Genomic DNA, 21,224 nt, shown 5'->3' on the forward strand with positions numbered 1-21,224 from the left:
GGTGTAAGACGCTTGGGGTCTTCCGACCCCAGAGGAAAGGGATAAACTCATCCATCTTGGTACCGAGGCTTTATCTGTCAGCTTGTGTTGATGTTTGGTGTTGTGCCGCAAGTTTCCTGTCTGTCTGGGGGTGTACTGACAAAAGAGACATTTCTCATCAGAAGAATAAATTACCCAAAAGCCCCTTCATGCCACCTGATACTGAAGCAATGCCTCTGCTCTGATCTCAGTTTATAACAGGCATGGAGAACACACAAACCCTCAATAAATCACACACAGGACCTAAACTCACTCAGAGTAACAAGAGAAAATGCTAATTAATTTCCAGCATGCTGTCGACCACTTGTATCAGTCACTCAGACACTAAAGGCCTATTTGCAGTATGAAGGTTCAGTATGGCAAGATATTGAATATGTTATGCTCCCTCAGACAGACTGCTCTTTTTTTTTTTTTTGATCATGAAGTTTTCTGCGGACTGATTTGTGTCTTCCTTCACTCAGTGAAAAAAGAAAAACTATTTAAAACAAAAAAATGTAAACCACTCTTTAGTGTAGAAATGCCTCTAGTATAACCCTCAAAGAACAGAACACTACCACGTTGGCTTTAGAAAACAATGTAAGTCAGATCAAATACTTTAAATTGTTTTAGATCAAATCATTTTTAGAGTGGAGAAAAACCATTTATACCATCTTAGAAATAAGATGGCATAAAAGTTCTAATAAAAAAAAACATATAAAAATATATACAAAAAAATAAACAATTATAATTAAGATTATGAATAAAATTAATGACAAAACAGTATTTAATAAATAAATAAATAATAAACAAACAAACATTAGATTTAGTTGGCGAAAAGGGACTTTTAAAAATGTATATATCTTTAAATAATTCATCAAAGAGATTCATTCGAAAGCAAGTAAATCTTGAGTCAGTCATTGAATCATTCCTTTATAAATTGCATGTTATTATGTTTAGTTTTCTAGTGAGAGAAAAAAAAACTATCCAGAATCTATTTTGCTCAACAGCTTGTCGATCAAATGACAAAAAAGTTACTGTAAATAAAAGAAACAGTACAAACTATAATTGTGCATAAATAATACTGCCCAGGATTTTATCACACTCATAGCCTCAGTGTAAAAATGCATTTTCCAAAAAATTGTCTGTTGTGTCAATTTGTTCCATTACTTGGTGGGAGCAGGCCTTAAATCTGACAAAAGTGCACTAGAAGACAAAGCAGAAATAAAGCAAAGCCAAACAGCAGGACTTTCTTTTCAAAAACACACACAAAAGCCACATACGACTGGTTGTAAGCCTGTGGTGAGGTACATTGCAAGAGAAGAGGGAACAGAGGCAAGCAACAAAGAAACAAAATAAAAAGCCACAAAAAATGAAATTCAGAGCAAGAATGAGGACAGACAGAGAAGAGCGAAAGAAAGAGAGGTGAAGTGCATTAAAGCCATCCACAATGCTCCAATAAAAGGCTCTGAATGAGCAGAGTGGTAATCATAAAAAACTCCATCTATTCTGAGCCAGTCCATTAAGCAGGCGGGGGGAGAGCGAGACAGTCCATTAAGCAGACCAGGGGGGAGAGAGAGCACGTAAGAGAGAAACAAATGGCTATACTTCACTAACTCCACAAAGCTCCATAAATGCATTCAACACACTGTAGCCGTACAGCTCTGCTCATATGCCATTTCATCAGAACATTGGGGCTATTCTAGATGAGCATTTTATTAAAGGAGAAGGGGAGGGGGAATGAGCAAATGAATGAAAATGCAACAAAAGAGAAGGGACGCATATGAAAGAACACAAAAAAAAACTGAATCAATGTCTCGCTGCTGGTTTCAGTCTGGAAGCCTTAATGGAAACCTTGAGACAAAGATCTTCTGCAAAACAACCACAGAAAAGCCTCTCATTAAGAATAAGCTACAATGCACTGAGAACCCTTTGGTTTAAGCATGTTTTCAACTGAATATCATTTTAAAGGGGATGCGTGTCTGGAAAAGTGTTTGAAAACAGCACCAAACAGCAGTTGTGGCTTGGAAAACATGTACATAAACACTTATGTACAAATGACATTGTAACTCAGCATTATCCAGGTTTAATGTGCAACCATGTTTAACAAAATCTCACAGATAAAGACATTTTATCAGATCAATAGGATGCAATGCAGTGCTTTTAACTGCTATATGAGCAAGACACCACCTGAACATCATTTTTAGGGGTGCTTGACGTTTCCAGCAGAGTCTGGACAGTTGTGGTATTTATAGCAGCATACTGTACATTGATTGAACATTAAACATAGGATTTTTTGGCTGGTATATTGTTATATGATGACATGAGGTCAGCACTCTCAAAGAGCTTTGAGATATACAGTAAGAGCATGAGTATGTCAGTGCAGTTTTACCATGGCTCTGTAACTCACATCTTCCATCTGAGGAGGACCAAGAGCAGAATCACTACTGCTTCGAACCAGCAGAGGGGTACCTGAAACACAAGAACAAAAAATAAAATAAAACATCAAATACTATTACAATATAGAGTTTATGTAGCACTAGGGATGTCAAATTTCGATTATTTCCATGATCGATCGTCGTTTAAATTAACGATCAATTAATCGTTAACCATAATACTGCAAAATGCGTCTATTGCAGGCACGCAGTCAGCGGTATGACAGGATGTGCAAAAGCCACACACACACACAAAACGCTTTCTCACTTGAATTAAAGAGGTTTTAGTCTGAATAAAATGCTAGTAGCAGGATTATAAAATGAATAGATGCGATTATGATCATTTGATAAAATGAAGAGAGCGCGCCATACTTTTGAGGTCATTTTACTTTGTTGACAGTTTCCAATCCCGCACGGAGAACGCTGAACGCGCATCTTTAAATGGTTTTGTGGTGCTCGTTGTTGTATTTTAAAGCACAATTGCAATGTTTTCAACTGACATTATTGTATAAAATTATCCGAAATGTGGAGCGCGTGTGACTGCGCTGCACATTAAGTGAACTACATCGGCGCTGCTGCACCAAAACACAGTTGCTCACATTAATTTGATCCTGCTGGATTCTGTCCTAGAAAATGTCAGATTTTTTAAAATCCGGCATACAGCGCATTAGATCGTGACAGTGCATGCGTGCAGACGAGGATGAGCGAGCGCGGCTTTGGCTAGATTTATTTGGAGGTTATTGCTCATGTCTCATTCGGCACAAATCGAAATGTTTCCATATTCGCAATGTATTTGAATGTTAAACTATTATTTATAATGTAAACTAGGCTTGTACTTAACACGCATTCGCATATAGACGGAAAAGATGATCCTCTTCATATGAGCAAAAACGTCCTTGGCATAACAGCAGAGTGGACCGGTATACTACGGTCTATTTAAACTGAATGCTCCAGGAATGTGTCGGTCACAGCGCCTATTAATCGCTGTTTTGAATCCAGCAATTATTTATTTAGAAATGATAAGATCTGATTATGACAAGTGTGGTATAAAAGCTTTGTTTATTAGAGGAATAATAGGTTAACTGGAAAATGTTAGATCGCGACCATGCTTTTGGACCCCATAGTCTTCATTTACGCGGCTTTGTTCTGGTTTGCCGGTTGGTCACGAATTTCCACAAATTCAGTATATTTAGGCATTGTTTCTTTTCCTAAATCTTCATAGTCTAACCCTCTAATTTCCCAGGTTTATTTTATTATCTTTCGCTTTTAATAACTGTTTTCGCATCTCTTACTGTGGTAAACATGGGAAGGGAAATTAAAGATTTCATGAATTAAGAATTCGTTCGATTTATTAATTTGTTCCCTTATTTCACTTAAATCATGGGTTATTTAGGGAACAAAATTAATGAAACATGGACAATTGCCACATTAATAATTCGTAGGAATGAATTAACAAGTTGTAGGAATGAATAGACTACCTGTCCTGTCACTGTGTCCCGCAGCCCTGCAAAGCGCACGATATAAAACAGTTATCTGATGAAATGATTAGTAACTACATTTCTATTGCATTTAATGTTGAAGAACTTTTATGTTGTTTCTATATTAATGTACTTTAAAGTTTAAATCACATTAAAAGCTTAATTTGTACATTGTGAATGAATGATGATGCTTTTATGTATCGTCACCGTCACTCACAGCCACTCGCACGTGTTGAGTTCACATGAGCCGCACGCAGCCCAACATTGAATCGGTTAACCGACCATCCATAGCCTTAATCGATTGCATCTCTTATCGACAATTAATCGATCATCGATTAATCGTTGACATCCCTATGTAGCACTTTAACAGAGGGACCAATTCTCACTATTAACTAGTTGCTTACTAGCATGCATATTACTAGCATATCGGCTGTTCATTAGTACTTATAAATCACATGACCTGCATGACCGTATTCTACATCATTAATGCTGCCTTATACATAGCAAGAATTGGACCTAAAAATAAAGGTGGATCATAGTATATTTATATATATATATATATATATATATATATATATATATATATATATATATATACACTTGTGAATTTTTTTTTTATTTTTTTTTTACTACTACAATCTTTTTGTTTGTAATTATGTATTGTGATACAGGTATAGACAACCATTCAAATGTTTGGATCTCAACAGAGTGCAAGGACATATATTATGTTACAGAAATCAGTTTCAAACAAATACTGTTTCTATTAATCCAAGAACCCTGGAAAAGAAGAAGAAAAAAAGTTTCCACAAAAAAATATTGATAATATTTTGAGTGATTTCTGAAAGCAGTAATGGCACACAGGAACAAAGTATATTTTAAAACATTTTCTCTCTCTCTCTCTCTCTCTTCACATACATACATACATTATATATATATATATATATACACAGACAAATTAGTTTATTTTAAATTTTAAAAACTTGTCACAATATTAATGTTTTTTTTTCTACTACATTATTGATTAAATAAATGTAGCCTTTAAAAAACATTGGAAAAAAAAAAATCCTACCCACTCCATAGTTTTGTACTGTAATGTATAAAAATAAAATTGGTGAAATATTCTTCCTGAAAGAGGAAACAGTGTGGAGGACATGCTTATTTAGATTAATCAATTAGTTCTTGTACATCTGGAGAAATAATCGTCTAATTGGCTGCAATGGCTGTTTAGTTGAAATGAAATATTCCTCACTTAATATATTCTGTCTCCCAGCAATACATCACATTATGGACGTCGAATGTGTTGTGACGTTGTTCATAATTGTCTTCTCTTAAGCCCAGTGTTCTGCGCTTCATGACTGGACGGACGTGAGTGTTTGTTGTCTTATCAGTTACATTCCTCCGGCTCAGAAGCAGAAGCTGACTCTGAACCCGGAGTTAAACACAGTTTACATCTCACTTATTCACACTTCAGTGGAGTAGGGGCACGTCAAGCACCCTGCGAGAGTGAGGGAGGGAAAAAAGCTGACAGCATTTCAAGAAGGTTTAAGGGAATATTTTGTTCTTTTTTGGCACAGCAAACAGCAGCTGTCTGGATGTCAGAGGCTCTGACATGACACTTTGTAAATTCCAGTCTGCTGCCTCCCTCAAGCGCACCGCATACATTTTCAGACCTGTTGCCTCCCATCAACAGTTTAAAATGCCTTTAACCGTGCATGTGGGCAACAGCTCTCAGCACACAAGACCCCAGATGACTCTCCGGTGATATTGCAACTGCATATTTGAGATAAAAAAATATCAACATTTCCATTATATATTCCGTTTGTGTTGCTGTGTGGTTGCTTAGGTGTTCTGTGTGGTTGCCAGGTAGAAATTTTTCAAATGTTCTGGATGACATGCATTCTTAAATATATAATTTTTTCCCCAAAAAAATCTAAAAAACTTTTAAAAATAAAATATAAAGCATACACACACACACACACACACACACACACACACACACACACACACACACACACACACACACACACTTACACTGTGAACTCTTTAATATATTACAATTTTAATAAATAATCTTATAATTACACAATCTTATTCTTTATATATATATATATATATATATATATATATATATATATATATATATATATATATATATATCTATAAGCATCTATTAATGGCTAATACACCAAGTATTTACAGTATATGTTATAACTGATAATAAATATAATTGGCAATATTGTTTTTTTCTGTTTTATTCAGTTTTGAAAAAATGCAACATTTTTATCCCAAATTGTTACATTTTAAGTAACTTTTTTTTTTTAACCCAAATTTGTCAAATTCATTATATAGTAAATACAGTATAGTATCCTTTTATATTGTAAAAAAAAAATATATATATAATTTTGTCTGAAATACTATTGAATTTGTATTGAATATTGTTTAAAATAATTTGTATTAAATCTTTTTAATTTGACACTATTAAATAGAATACAAAAACAAAGGATGTCAGATGCAGTGCATTTCGTGTTAGTAAAGAGATCTTAAACAAAAAAAATAAAAGATGACCATATGAGCAATATACAGTATTCATGACCAGTTAAACTAAAGCTACATTTAAGACATCTACATATAAATTACATCTGTTTTGAATTACTTTTTGCTGTAGCACAAATGGTGCAAAGTTTAATTGTGTTTTACAGGGATAGGCAACTCCGGTCCCGGAGGGCCACTGTCCTGCAGAGTTTAGCTCCAACCCTAATTAAACACACCTGAACAAGGCAGTCAGTGTTTTCAGGATTACTAGATAGATACAGGCAGGTGAGTTTTTATGAGGGCTGAAGCTAAACTCTGCAGGATAGTGGCCCTCCAGGACCGGAGTTGCCTATCTCTGATGTATCATAATGGTTTCACATGGCTAAGCACACACTCTGCTTAGTATAGCAGGTGATCAGCAGTGTATCCAGAATAACTCATCTCTGGGTCTTCATGCAAACCTGAACATTTACACAAGCTCACAATCACTCTCTAACTGTCTACTAAAGCACAGGATCTAGCGGGAGGAAAGCCCCCAAGGCTACCCCTCAGCCTTGCTTTCAATGCGACTATAAGAACACGTTTTCTTGAAGACCTCCAGCTGTTCAGAAAGACAGTCTGTGCGCTGCTCCTCTCCATTCAGTCAATTACATCTAACAACCAGTCCAACAGAGGAGCATGACTTCATAATCCAGTAGAAGGAGACTAATATAACAGCTCATGTGCATGAATACAGATAAACAGGTTTAATAAAGAGCCGTGTAAACTAAGAGAGGACACGGTGTTAACTGCTGGACTGTGCTCTGATACATGACGAACCGATATAGAAACACTGACTGATACAACAGCCAATAATTATATATTCTTCTGCCTCTCTAAAAAAATAAAAAAAATTATACTTCAACGACAACAGAGTACAATACAATACTGCAGTCTATTGTCAGTAAGTTTATTTATCATTCTTTTCTTAATAAAATTACTTTTTTTGTCAGCAAGGATGCATTAAGCTAATCAAAAGTGGTAGCTTACATACAAATTAGATTTCAAATAAATGCTGCATTTTCTGTTCATCAAAGAATCTTCTGCTTTAACAAAAATATTACTCAGAAAAACAGTTTTAACAATGAAAATAATAGTACTTTTTTCTTGAGCATTAAAATAGCATATGATTTCTGATGGATCATGTTACACTGAAGACTGGAGCAATGATGCCAAAAGATTCAGCTTGGCACTCAAATGAATAAAATACATTTTAAAAATAATAACAATAGAAAACAATTATTTTCAATTGTAATAATGTTTCTCAAAATTACTGTTTTTGCTGTATTTTTTAACAAATAAATGCAGCCTTGGAGAGCATAAGATACTTTTTTATTCAAAACAAAACCTTACTGACCTCAAATTGGTCAGTAATAATATAATATAATATAATATAATATAATATAATATAATATAATATAATATACTATAATATAATATAATATAATATAATATAATATTCCTTTCAAATATCATAACTATGCTCTAGATGTAGTCATTGACAGTAATGTCATATAGCGTAATACACATTTTAAAATACACATTTCATCAGACTGCACAATATTTCAGAAGGACTGTCAAAGCTGAAATCTATTGTTTGAAGAACTGGATGGTGTAATTACAACATCCACCAGCAGACTCCTGGTATGAACCCCTGCTCTATACTCTTTTGTTCCTATATGACTTCCTGTATTATAAGATGATCTCCTTTCTTTTCATTCTCCTGTAATAAGAATAAAGTTCCTCCTCAAGCAGGAATTAAATTCAGATGGCAATCACCCAAAAAGACAGGGAAAAGGAACTGAACTGTGGCTATGGATTTATGAAACCGTCATCCTGAGTTTTTCTCCTCATCACACAGAAAAAAGCAGACAGCGAGAGTAAGAGAGGAGGGGAAAAAAAGCTACAGACAGAGACAGAACTGTAAGGATCTCCACTGGCGGTCGAAAGGGCCTTCCTGCGGGGCTCGTCTCTGTCAGACAGTGTGTGTGTGGATCTCTGCTGTAAGCCCAGTCTAATCAAAGCTCTTCAATACAGAGCACTGACACCCTGAACAAATGAGTCACAAGAAGACTGACAATAAAACAGAATGAGAACAACTATTTACAGTAACCACTATAAATAAAATCACATTCAAAGCCTGACTATCACCTATAAAACACCTTTATTAAGAAGCTTAAGTCAACATTAAAGGTGAGGTGGGCATTTCATTATTTTAAAATGCCTATCCCAACTCAGTATGCAGATACAACTATAAGAAACTGAACTCATTCTGGGGAAAATTATTAAATATTGTAGCTCTATGGTTTGTTTGTTTGTCCTTACTAACACTTAAAAGAAGTCAACACTATACACTAGATTTCCAACACTATTTTGTCTTATAAACACCAGGTGCAGTTGTGGTCATGTGTATTTTAATTTACTTTCACATTATTTCCCTCCCTTTATTTAACCTTAGAATTTAACAGACTAATACTGTACCTATAAGATGTCTACATGTAGATAGCCTCTGTTTTGATTGGCTAGACTTTTTTGCATTGGGTAACATTCACACTGTTTTTCTTAAAGAAAACAAATTGTAAATAATTGGTGTGCATGTGCAAACACAGGTGGTTATTAATTTAAGCATGTCTACTTTTAAAATTACTGCAAAAAGAAGAAAAAATAATAATTTTATTTATATATATATATATATATATAAATAATAATTGTATTTATATATATATATATATATATATATATATATATATATATATATATATATATATATATATATATATATATATATATATATATATATATATATATATATATATATTTGAGCTTGGCAAGAGTAATATCAACTAAAATAATACATCATACATGTTCTACTATTTGTGTATATTAAAAAGGCAATGATTTAAACCTTATAGGCTATGATATGATACATGAATGAATGGAATAAGCACTGAGCGATCATCAATCGTCTCTGCGAGTCTCTCAAAAACCAGACCAGCTCTCTGTCAAGAGTAAGCTAATAATCAGCTAAGATACAGATATATCTACTAGGCATACATGTTTGCTTCTTTATCTTTTGCTGGTTTGCGTGGCACACGCACATTTGTTTAGTGAAGTTCAAAAAAGACTTAAAGATTGATGCGTAATGAAAATCAATTCAGTCAGTGTTCAGACGATTATTAAACGTTTGTCATGAAAGCTCTCTATTTGTATGATCAATTTATTTTTAGAAATTAATTTTATACTTTTAGAACACTGAATAGGACAAACAGTTGAAGCACAAATAATTTTTCCATACTTTTCTAGACCTGAAAATTACTTAAGGGAAAGAGCTAGCCTACATTTTTCAACTGCGCAGGAACCGGTGAGCCAAAGGAAATCACGTTGATTTACAGAAACCTCTGATATTACAATGCAGTAGCAAGTGTGAAAAGTAAGTGAGTGTAAATATTATAAAGAAAATAAGTGCAAATAAAATAGCAGTGTTGCACTTGCCTTTTTCCATGCATTTCCTGGAAATTACTTTTTTATTATTAAAATAAAAAAGGCAACTAATAAATAGAAATTATTATTTCTAAACTGAATAGGAACCTTACTGTTTTAATTAGATTGGCTTTGCTGCACACCCCTTATATATATATAATTTTTCTATTCTCCATTTAATTTTTGCAGTCTTTATCTAGTCTACTTCAGCCCCTCAGTGTTTCTCAGTGTTCTACATCTAAAAGACATTCAAGCTGAGCACCTTTTTTTTCATATTCGAACAGTGGGGTCTAAATTCAGCAGCCCTCCATTTACAGAGGTGTCAAGTAACGAAGTACAAATACTTCGTTACTGTACTTAAGTAGAAATTTGGGGTATCTATACTTTACTTGAGTAATTATTTTTCAGCCGACTTTTTACTTCTACTCCTTACATTTTCACGCAAGTATCTGTACTTTCTACTCCTTACATTTTAAAAAATAGCTTCGTTACTGCTATTTCATTCCGGATTGTTATCGTTCAGAGAGAGAGAAAGAAAAAAAAAACCTATCCAGATAAATCGCGCCATCAGGATGGAGTGAATTTGATTGTGGTTGGATGAGATACACATATACCATTCCGACACCCTATTGGTCCATACGCGATCCATCACATCTGCACATGACACAAATCACATCACACTGCATAGACAGTTTTGGGTTCGTTTATCAAAAAATATATTTCTTAAAAGTAGGTTGGAACCAGTAGTATCCGATCGCCTCAGAGTCAGTCCGCTTAAATTTCTAATGAAACCGGCGTCAGTCCGGTCTCCTCCCGTCTTTCAGCGCGCTCTTCAATCCGCGGACCGCGGTGGAGCAGCGCGAGCTCAGACAGAGACAGAGGACACAAGGTGTGTGTTTACCGATAGATTGTTAGAATATCTGTATCTGTGAAGTTCTTTGTCATAAATACAGTTTACAAAAGGTCACGATCAGTCGGTTTCTCATCTACTGTAAAGTTTCCTTACACTTATTTAAATATACTTAATTTAATCATACGTACTTTATACATACACTGCTGTGCAAAAGTCTTAGGCAGTATTTTCACTTAAAAGAATGGTGTTCGGCCAGTTATTTATATATTTTGCTGTAGAGTGTCAGTATAAAATATCAGTTTACATTTCCAAACATTAATTTTGCCATTGTCAAACTGCTTGATTACTGCACTAGATTATTATTAAAATTAATGGCAAACTACTGTCCTACTGACACATTGCAGCAAAAGATATAAATAACTGGCTTAAAACCCTTTTTTTGGGGTGAAAACACTATTCTTTCTTTTCCATAAGACTTTTGCACAGTACTGTATTTTAAAAACGAGATTGTTGCTACTTTATAAAGAATGAGCATACAGTCATTCACAGAACTGATTTAAGACAGTGACAGACAGCACTCATCTTAACTAAATATCAGAGTGAGTGACAGAGATACAGCAGAAACATTATGTGTGGTTTTGTATTAAATAATGACCCAGATTGTGAAATACATTTATTAGCCTTAGATTAAGGGAAGCACAACTTGGGAAATGAGAGCATCCAAGGTGAAAGTTATGGATTTATTTTAAATATTTGTAATGTTCTTTAATGTTATCCATAGTTTTTTTGTAGTTCTTTTTTTTTTTTTAAGTATCGGTTCAGGCACGTTGAGGCGCCAGTACCATTTTAAAAGTATCGAAAAGGCACTGGACCCTACTTAAAAGTTATTATTTATTTCTCACTACTGGCTCATTTGCCAAATGGGTGCTTTCTCTTCGTCCTCCACAAATTAAGCTACTGTAGGTAGTTGGGTAGTGAGACGTTTTAATAAATTATCGTTTGCGATTGATGACACAAATGACAATGTTGTGATATCTAGGCTATAGAGCATCACAGTCCCACCCACAGCTGGTGCCGGAACTAAAAATTCAATGCAATTTCTGCATTGACATTTGGGGTATAAGCCGTTAAAATGTAACCATACATGGTAGACTTAAAACCAGCTACGGCTGTACTAAGCGACAGTATATGCTCATATAAACGTAAAAAGATCATGGGGCACTAACCTTGTTTTGATCTAAATGCCTTTTATTCGCGATGTCTTGGCTAAGTACTTCATTACCCACAATCCTGAACAATCCCACAGTGATGCATCTGATTGGTGGAGCTCGTATAACCGTCTGGTTAAACCCCTCGAAGGTCCGTGAAGACTGAAGATCATTAATAAAAAAATAAAATAAAATAAAAACCTGTGTTGCGTTTTTGCACGGTAGACTTATCAGTGCAATCATGATCTCCTTGGCTGCCATTGAGAGTTTGGCAGGGAGGTTGGTAACTTTAGTTAGCATTATCGTCCACTTTAGCTAGGCTACTGTAGCCTCCATATGAAATGAGTCATATCAAGCATTTTATAATGCCACTGTCAAAACAATATTTAGCCTAGACATACCTTTTTGTGCATTTACTGAACATTTGTGTAATGGCATTTGTCTGTTGACAACTGAGCGGTGATTGCAGTCAGATACAAAGCACTGCACCATTGCTGACTTTATCGTTAACCACTTTCACACACGCACACAATATATAATTACTGCACATTCACTATATAAAATAAAATTAACTGGAGGAAAAAGTTCGCGCGAGCGGCCGTCATCAGATTTGGATGTCGCTCAAAAGGCTCGTTGCCTCGTTCTCAGTTGTGGCTTCAGTCTAATTCAATGGGGCGCGGTGGTTTATGGGATGAGTAGTTCCTGCGCTCGAAATGAAAATATGTACACAGTCTTGTACCTTTTGAATTTTGGATTTTGTCTTAATTTTTTCACTTGAAATGATATGTTATATGCTTATGAGTTCAGCCGTAGCTGGTTATCCTCACACATGCTCTAAAACTCTTTAGATACGGATTTTTCCGAAAGTGAATGGGAGAAATGAATGGGAAAATTACTTCCGGCACCAGAGCTCTCTCGGGCTGTGGGTGGGACTGTGAAGCTCTATATCAACTTTGTAACTCGTTACCCCCACGAACAATGGACATAGCAGATGTACCGAATACAAGGAGCTATCAGTCAAGAAGGTATCAGGATCATGAGTTATTTTTCATTTTTAGTTTTTGATTTAATCACTTAGATTAATCATTCATTTTGACAGCACTATAATGTTTATTGTAAATAGTCAACCACACAAGAGTAATTGTTTCTTAGCCTGCACCAATGTTCTTGTCCATTGCCCTCACAGATTCCTGCAGCTAAGCTTGGATGTACATTTACATTCCATTCAAGGTTATTGATGACATGCCTCTGAAGTTTGACTTTTTGCACCATAACAATACTTACTGGCAACTAGTCATCATATCTCTAGCTCTTTAATGTATTTGCATTGTACTAAAATGAGTTAATTTTCAATGGGCATATATGTGGCTGAAACAGGTAGCCTAGTGCATCCCAAACTTTTCAACATGAACACTTTAATATAACATTATAGTCATTATGGCCTTTAGAAAAGTGTTTTTTTAGGAGGTGGGGTAGTGCACAATAGGCTCCTGTGGCATGGCCCAAGCTTTTGTTCTTAATGGCATTTTTTTCCTTACATTACTTTTACTTTTATACTTTAATTAGTTTTTTAAACCAGTACTTTTACACTTTTACTTGAGTAAAAAGCTTGAGTTGATACTTCAACTTCTACAAAAGTCTTTTTAAAACCTAGTATCTACACTTCTACTTGAGTAATGAATGCCAGTACTTTTGACACCACTGTCCATTTAGCAACAGAGTTAAGCAGCTATGTCCTGCAATGACAAGGAACAAGAGTGAACACCTTAAGCACAATTAGAAAGACTGGCCTTCTCCCCATAGTTCTTCAGCATCCATCACTCTCAGTCATAAGCGATTAGCCTTGCATGATGCGCTTTCAGAGGATGTTTGTAAGACTCTGTCTTTGACTGATTTCCTCAATCTCCGATCACGCTGCTCCGGTTCCTTCTGGTTGGATGAGAGCTGAAGGCCATTAAGACAGAGGGTAATGGATGGTGTGTCAGCAACATGATGAGTGTAGATTTGGACTCATGGGATCAAGGCAGATGGAGATGAGCAGGACGTTCTGCTCAATGGTCTAAAACTGTAGACCTGAGGGTCTTCACTCGTCACTGTCTCTCTTCATCTTTATCTATCTCTCTCCTAAAGGTTGAATTAGTTACTTTACTAAAAACACAAAAGAAGTGAAGAAAAGTCAATGACGTGCATATTTGTGCATTTGAACAGTCACCAGCTCAGGACGAAAGGATATGACGGGTCTTTAAGGAAATAATGAAATGCTAAAGAGATACTAGAGACTCAACGTTTGGATATCAAACCCCTGGGGTCTCACCAAGCCACAGAAAATGTAAAGACATATGTCAAAAATATTTGTAAGGTCAAGTATTGATCCTGATTGAAAGAACACCCTGGATGCACTTAAATCTGGAGCTATTGATTAAACAAAACAAAAGAAAAAAAAAATGTTTTCAATCTCTCATCTTCATTCACAATGTTTCATGGATATGTGTTTGGGGGCAGGAGGGAATTTTAAATAGTACAATCTTGTAACATGCTGATAAAAATATAAAAATTAAATACATAAATAATCAATGGTTTTTGCATTAGACTACTCACTTGCTGAAGTCTCATGATTCATTTTCTGGTGATAGCAAATGAACAAAACTTCCCCAAAAAATTATCAAGACTTAAAAAAAAAAGAAATCACAGTTTATCACACTTACTGGCACTCAAGGGTCGTGTTTAGAATGGGATTCTAACATACTGAATACTGAGCAATGTGCATTATGTACAGGATATTATTTTACAATAGTATGTGAAATAGAACGCATTTCACTACAATAAACATTCCATTGGTGTCTAACTTATGTTGTTGTCTCACCAAATCACATTTAATGGTGTCAGCAGTGTCTAGTAATTTATATTTTTTAAAGTGTATATTTATAATCAATAAAGAGATTTGTCCTACTAGAAATGAAAGGTTAACTCATCATATTCCATACATGCTGTACAAAAATAACTTGTATACTCTGCACAGTGTACATGCTGTAAAAAGCAGAAATAGTAGTAGTATGGTAGTATGAAATCTGATAATAATTAAAGCATTATCTTGAAAGTGTAGAGTCTATGTATCTGTTTAATTATTTGCAAGAAAGCAAGGATGCATTAAATTGATCGAAAGTGACCAATTTACAGAGATTTATGACAATACAAAATATTTCTATTTCAAATAAGTTCTATTCATTTGAACTGTCTTTTGATCAAAAACTCCTGACAACAAATATATATCTGTTTTCCACAAAAATTAAATAAAAATAATAATAATAATAAAGCCGTAATTTAAAAATGCGATGATGATAAGAAGAAATGTTTCTTAAACACCAAATCATATCAAAATGATTTCTGAAGGATCATGTGACACTGAAGACTGGAGTGATGATTCAGCTTTACATCACAGAAGTAAATTTGATTTTTTTAATATATTCAAATAGAAAACAGTTATTTTAAAATGTAATATTTCAGAATATTGTAATGTAATGCTTCAAAACTTTTGAGTAGTACGGTAGTACAGTGATAATGCATCTGCTAAAATCATAAAAACAAAATGTATGCTATTATTTATGGAACAGACCTTCTGCTGCACCTCTCAGCTTTCTGTGTGATTAAAGACGGAAGAGACATCCTGACTTCCAACAGAGCTCGGATGATGTACAGATGTCCTATTTTACATTTACAACCTGTCTCCAATCTTGTCAATAAAGAGCGTGCATACTGTTAGTCTAGTTTAACATTTTACAAGAATTCTGCACATCATCAAAAAGCCCCATGAACTATGGGAGTTTACAGTGATGTCATGGAACAATTCCTAAACATGTCAGAGGTGATAAAAGCGTACAGGTTCCTCCGTGTAGAAGATAACCCTCCTTCCAGACTTCCACACGCAGACCAGACACAGATCTTAACCACAAGGCCTCAGGTGACACTTGCCAGACGCGCTACAGTGGAAAGAGACCTCGGAGCTAAAACATGTACTTCCTCTCTCCTTCATCTGACTCGCCCTAAATCACAATCAGTCTCCCTTCTCTCTCCTGCCGCCTGTCTTTCATGCCGCCCTATTTCTTTCCTTCGCTTCCCTGCTTTTTCATGTCTCGTTCTCTCCCCCTGGCCCATCTCACGGCTGACAGCATGACAAATGCTGCGTTAGACACTCTGCTGCCATGTGGCCTGTTTGGGATTAGGCGGGAGATCGCGGCGGAGATGTTTACACTGCCCATCAGTGCCGGTACTTCAGCAGACTGCAAGGTCAGGATGGAAGAGAGAGACCTGTGCACACGGTCAATGGGGAGAGCTTCAGAGTGCCTGAGGTAATTTAAAACAGCGGCTCCTGAGGGACACATTACCCAGAAGACCAACAAAGCGACCCAAAGGTTAGAGATAGCGTCAATAGGAAAAAAAAGGGAAGCTTGAAAGGACGGAGCTACTTATCTCAACATTTTTTGTAACACCGTTTAAAATAATAAGTTTTGGTAAGTAGCATATGTAACCCTAACCCTAACCCTAAGTGTGACAATATTGTTAAAATTGTGTGGATTTAACATACATAAAACACTAGCTGGGAAATTGGCTTTAGTATGAATGCCTTTTTCCGGGAAATATATATATACTGTATATAAATGCAGTTTCCATCACAGGATGCTATCAAATTACAGGATTCGAGATGTGACAGAAATGACACTGGTGGAAATGTTCAAGACTTAAAAAAAAATATATTTTTAAAAATACTATTGGACATTGTTAACAAACTAATTAAACAAACTAATGTGAGTTTGAAAAGCGCTTAGAGAATAAAAATAGAGTTTATTTTCTAAAAGTGCCCATAAGCTCTGAGCTACACTAGTAATTATTCAGCTGCCCAACAATGTCACTTCATCTCAAAATGAGCATTTCCAATTTTCACATGCCAACTATTTCCAACTGAAGAATGCAGAGCAACTTTAGCGTTTCTCCAACTTAATATTTAAAGTGAGCCCCATGAGTGATGAGAACTGTCTAACGGCTGCTCCAGTGTGACAAACTAATTAAAGTCTTTCAACTAAAGTCGTTCTCATGTTTTAACTCAAGCATTCTAATGCCAAACATCTAGCGTGCTGAATGTTTAAATGTGTCAGAACAAATCCACAACCTCTTCTTCCCAACAGCTCACGTCTCATTAGATATCACTGAAATAGACGTGGAACAGCCACATGCATGTCTGCTGTAATAAAAAATGAAAAAAATTAAAGCCTCCATTTCAACAATTAACAGACAAAAATAATAAATGCTTATGTTTATTATCCTAAACCACAGCACAGAGCCGCCGATTGAACCTTCCACGAAACTACATATGATGAAAACATCTAAAATACATATATGAAGTGTGCAGAATGGGAGTATGTGGGGAATCTCTCTACTAGCAAGCGTGTGTGTGTGTGTGTGTGTGTGTGTGTGCGTGTGTGTGTATTTACTGACAGACTCCAGATGACACTGCTGGTCTCAACAGACCTCTGGGCATACGTATCAAAGCAGACATCAGTAGTGCAAACATATGTGTGCTAAACAGCCCATAGTGCCAAAACAACATCCTTTCAAATCAAATTAAAATGATCTATGAGTTCACATACTCACTGACTGAACATGTAAACAGTCACTTCTGGCATGCCAATAACCAAAAAACAGCTTCAAATGCTGGCAAAACGATGACTCATTTCCCTTTACTCTAAAGACAGAGACATACTTGCATACACGCAAATGCAGATTCGAAAACAGTCCCTCTGTAGTGAAGTACAAAAGTCCGAAACCACTAGTGAAATATGTAAAACAGCAAGGATGCAATAAAAAAGCAAGGATGCATTAAATAGATAAGTAAGCAATTTAAAAAATATGTTTTAAAAAAAGATATTTTAAATAAATGATGTTCTTCTGAACTTATTAGGGATCAAAGAATCCTGAAAAAAACATCCAAGTATCAAGGTTTCCACAAAAATATTAAGAAGCTTAAATACAATAGCTTCTAAATATTTAGTTTTGCCTTTATAGGAATGCATTTATTTTAAAATTAAAATATTTTTAAATGTACTTTAAATTATAAAAATAAAAAGAAATATAAATTCAAGACAATTTCAACCCCAAATATTTGAACGATATAGTATCTATTTTTTTGTTTGTTTGTTTGTTTATAGCAAATACAAAGTGACATAAAAGTGACCATACAACTGGCCATAAACCTTCAAACAAATGTCCAATTCAGCACTCCTTGTGGCAATGTTCTACACATGAAATCAAGTGTTTGTAGCTAAAAGCAACTGCATTCATAGATCCGGGCGAACCTCTACATTAAATTCAGCCCTCCTCCTCTGCTCTGCCCAGCCGGTTAACAATCTATTCAAAATGATGAAATTGATTTATTTTTTTTCCGTTTGTGCTTTGTGAATTAATTGGGTTAATAAAACAAACCTATAGAGCATAAAATAGTATTGGAGAGCTGCTCTGGTAACAGGGATTTCCCAGGTCATCATATAACTAAATGAAAGGTGGCTGATTGGATTGTGACGACGCGTGCTCTTCCTGTTTTCATGGATGGCTGAGGGCTGAGCATTCATTTGAACAGGAAGAATAATCCACTTAGAGAAGCGGGTCGGACCATACGCTGGGTATTTGGGGAAATACCAGGTTGTGTGTCTCATTGATTTGGAAGGTTATTTCTTAATGATAAATATTTGCAGGGATCATGAGTTTCAACAAAATACTGAGGTGTACACAAAATCATGCAACCACATCACAAAGGCGCAGTTTTTTTCGAGTTTGGTCTGAAACAGTCCCTGACCACCTGTTCAGTGACCCAATCACCATGTGTTCAGGATGCATTTGCACATTTTAATAAAGGCAATCATAGATTGCTGCAAGAATGACATATTTCTGTAGGCCAAAACCCCGAAATGCACTTCCAGCTCATCATCCCAAAACCAATGAATTTTTATGGGATTTTGCTTGAAACAAGGTCCTTTATTCTACCCCTTGAGATTTTTTTAAGAGACTTTACTGGTCTAAATGGGACTACACAGGTTCCCTGAGAGCCTCGTATTTATCACAATCTTACAAACTATTCTAACTCAAACTTTCAGGTAAACCATTTTAAAATAAAGACTGAAGGTTTTGTTGAAAGCTGGTGGTAAAAAAAATGTTGATAAAATGGTGGTGATGTTGGCAATGATCAAGAAAATTGTATCTGTGCATGAGGTCTTAAAGTGACAGCAGTCTAATATTCCTGCTGCTGGCTGTGCCATCAATGTTATTCAAAGAACAAAAGAATAAGAAAATCACTCCGTGATCTTGACTGAATAATTTTTATAACTTTTTTGGTAATTCAAGGTTTGAAGCAATTTGAGGGAGAGTGTATGATGTATGATTTTTCATTTTTGTGTGAACTATCACTTTAAAAAATAATATAGAATAATAATCTATATTAGTAACTCTAGATGTTTCTGCTTTGGTATCTGTTGAAATTGTTATACAGGCCTATATACAGTCAGGTACACAAATATTTTGGCACTAACAAAATTTCCATAATGCTGGTTCTGAATGCCACCAGAACAGAAATAATGGTGCTGTATGTAGGACTGACCTAGTGTCTTTTGTTTTGTTTGTGGGTCTTTCTGCCTTTAGTGTGGTATTCAGCTAGAAAACCCAAATCACGAGACTGGCATTGCAAAATATTCCACTTTTTTACCTTCAAGAATTATTGGGTTGTTTTTGCTGCATATTTTGGGTAATCATCCATTTGTACTATGAAGCACCACCCAATCAACTTTGCTCCATTTGACTGAATCTGGGCAGAGAGAATATCCCTATACACTTCAGAATTAATACGACTGCTTCTGTCCTCTGTTATCACTAAACACCAGTAATCCAGTGCCACTGGAAGCCATGCTCATGCCATCACACTACTCCACTATGTTTCACAGATGATGTATGCTTTGGATCATGAGCCATCTCCATACTTTTTTTCATCCTGTCATTCTGGTACAGGTTAATCATAAATTTCAGCATTCCAAAGAATCCTTTTCGAGAAGTGGTCTGGCTTTTTTGATTTTTTTTTTTTTTTTTTTTTGGCAAAGTTTAATGTGGCCTTGTTTGCACCTTGTGGTGAACCCTCTGTATTTTCTCTCATGAAGTTTCTTCTCTTGATTTTAGACTTTGACAGTGTCATGACTACCTCCTGGAGACTGTTCTTCTCTTGGTAGAATCCTGTGAAAGGGTTTTCTTTACCATGGAGAGGATCGTCTGACCATCCACCACTGTTGTCTTTTTATGTGGCTGCGCTCACCATTGCGTTCTTTTTTTTCTCAGAATGTACCAAACTGTGGATTTGACCACTTCTAATATTCCTGCTATCTCTCTGATGGATTTGTTTTGTTTCTCTTGTATGGAGAGATCCTTTGCATCCACTGCATGATGTGGGTTCACAGCAAAAGCTTCCAAACGCAAATGGAACGCTTAAAATCAACTCAAGACTTTTACATGCTTAACTGTTGTAGAAATAAAAAAGAATAGCCCATTCAAATTATACCCAACTTTCTGTTTAGATTTTTTTTCTTTTTGGCAATTGTACTTAAGCTTCAAAATTCATTGTTGTGCTCATTTGTGAAGATTTTGAGGGTGAACAAAACCTGTAATAATCAAACTTTTTGGGGGCTATTTCTTGCAATAACCTCAAAGCCAATGAAATCAAATCCAAATGGGATTTTATTGAGGTAACCTAAGTGATGCTAACGTCCAGGTTGGCCAACAAAAATACATAATCACTGAAGGACTCTACTGAAAACGCATGTTAATGTCAGGTGTTAAAACACACCTAGAGACCCCATAGTTTTGCCAGACAGAGGGCATGGACCGGTTTATGTTCATACGCCATGCGTGAACACCTTTGAGTTACAATTTGAAACGCTCTCCTACCACTCTCTTTCCCCACTCAAACATCATGTCTGTATATGCAGAGACACGTGTGATCTCTCTTCTTTACAAATGATCCAGATACAGATGTATGTCAGACCCTGTCGACGTGACAAATGGCATATTTACAGCCGTGGAGAATGAAAGAGGAAAATATCACTCAGTCAACTGACACCTCTACCTTGAAGTAGAGACGAGGAAACTCGAGCACTTC

At 35.6% G+C, this 21,224-nt stretch overlaps 1 protein-coding gene across 7 annotated transcripts in view; it reads right to left on the bottom strand.

The window, feature by feature from the left end:
• Window positions 1–21,224, bottom strand: part of pard3bb (par-3 family cell polarity regulator beta b) — a 296,499-nt gene that overhangs the window by 213,110 nt on the left and 62,165 nt on the right. For 6 of the 7 annotated variants that reach the window (XM_026272247.1, XM_026272250.1, XM_026272245.1 and 3 more), the window contains exon 5: window positions 2,408–2,487. In XM_026272247.1, the coding sequence (XP_026128032.1) occupies window positions 2,408–2,487 (80 nt within the window). The remainder of the gene's footprint in view (window positions 1–2,407; window positions 2,488–21,224) is intronic. The other variant, XM_026272248.1, reaches the window with a different exon arrangement.

This window comes from Carassius auratus, chromosome 9, assembly GCF_003368295.1.
Source record: "Carassius auratus strain Wakin chromosome 9, ASM336829v1, whole genome shotgun sequence".
In the NCBI taxonomy this organism is placed as follows: domain Eukaryota; kingdom Metazoa; phylum Chordata; class Actinopteri; order Cypriniformes; family Cyprinidae; genus Carassius; species Carassius auratus.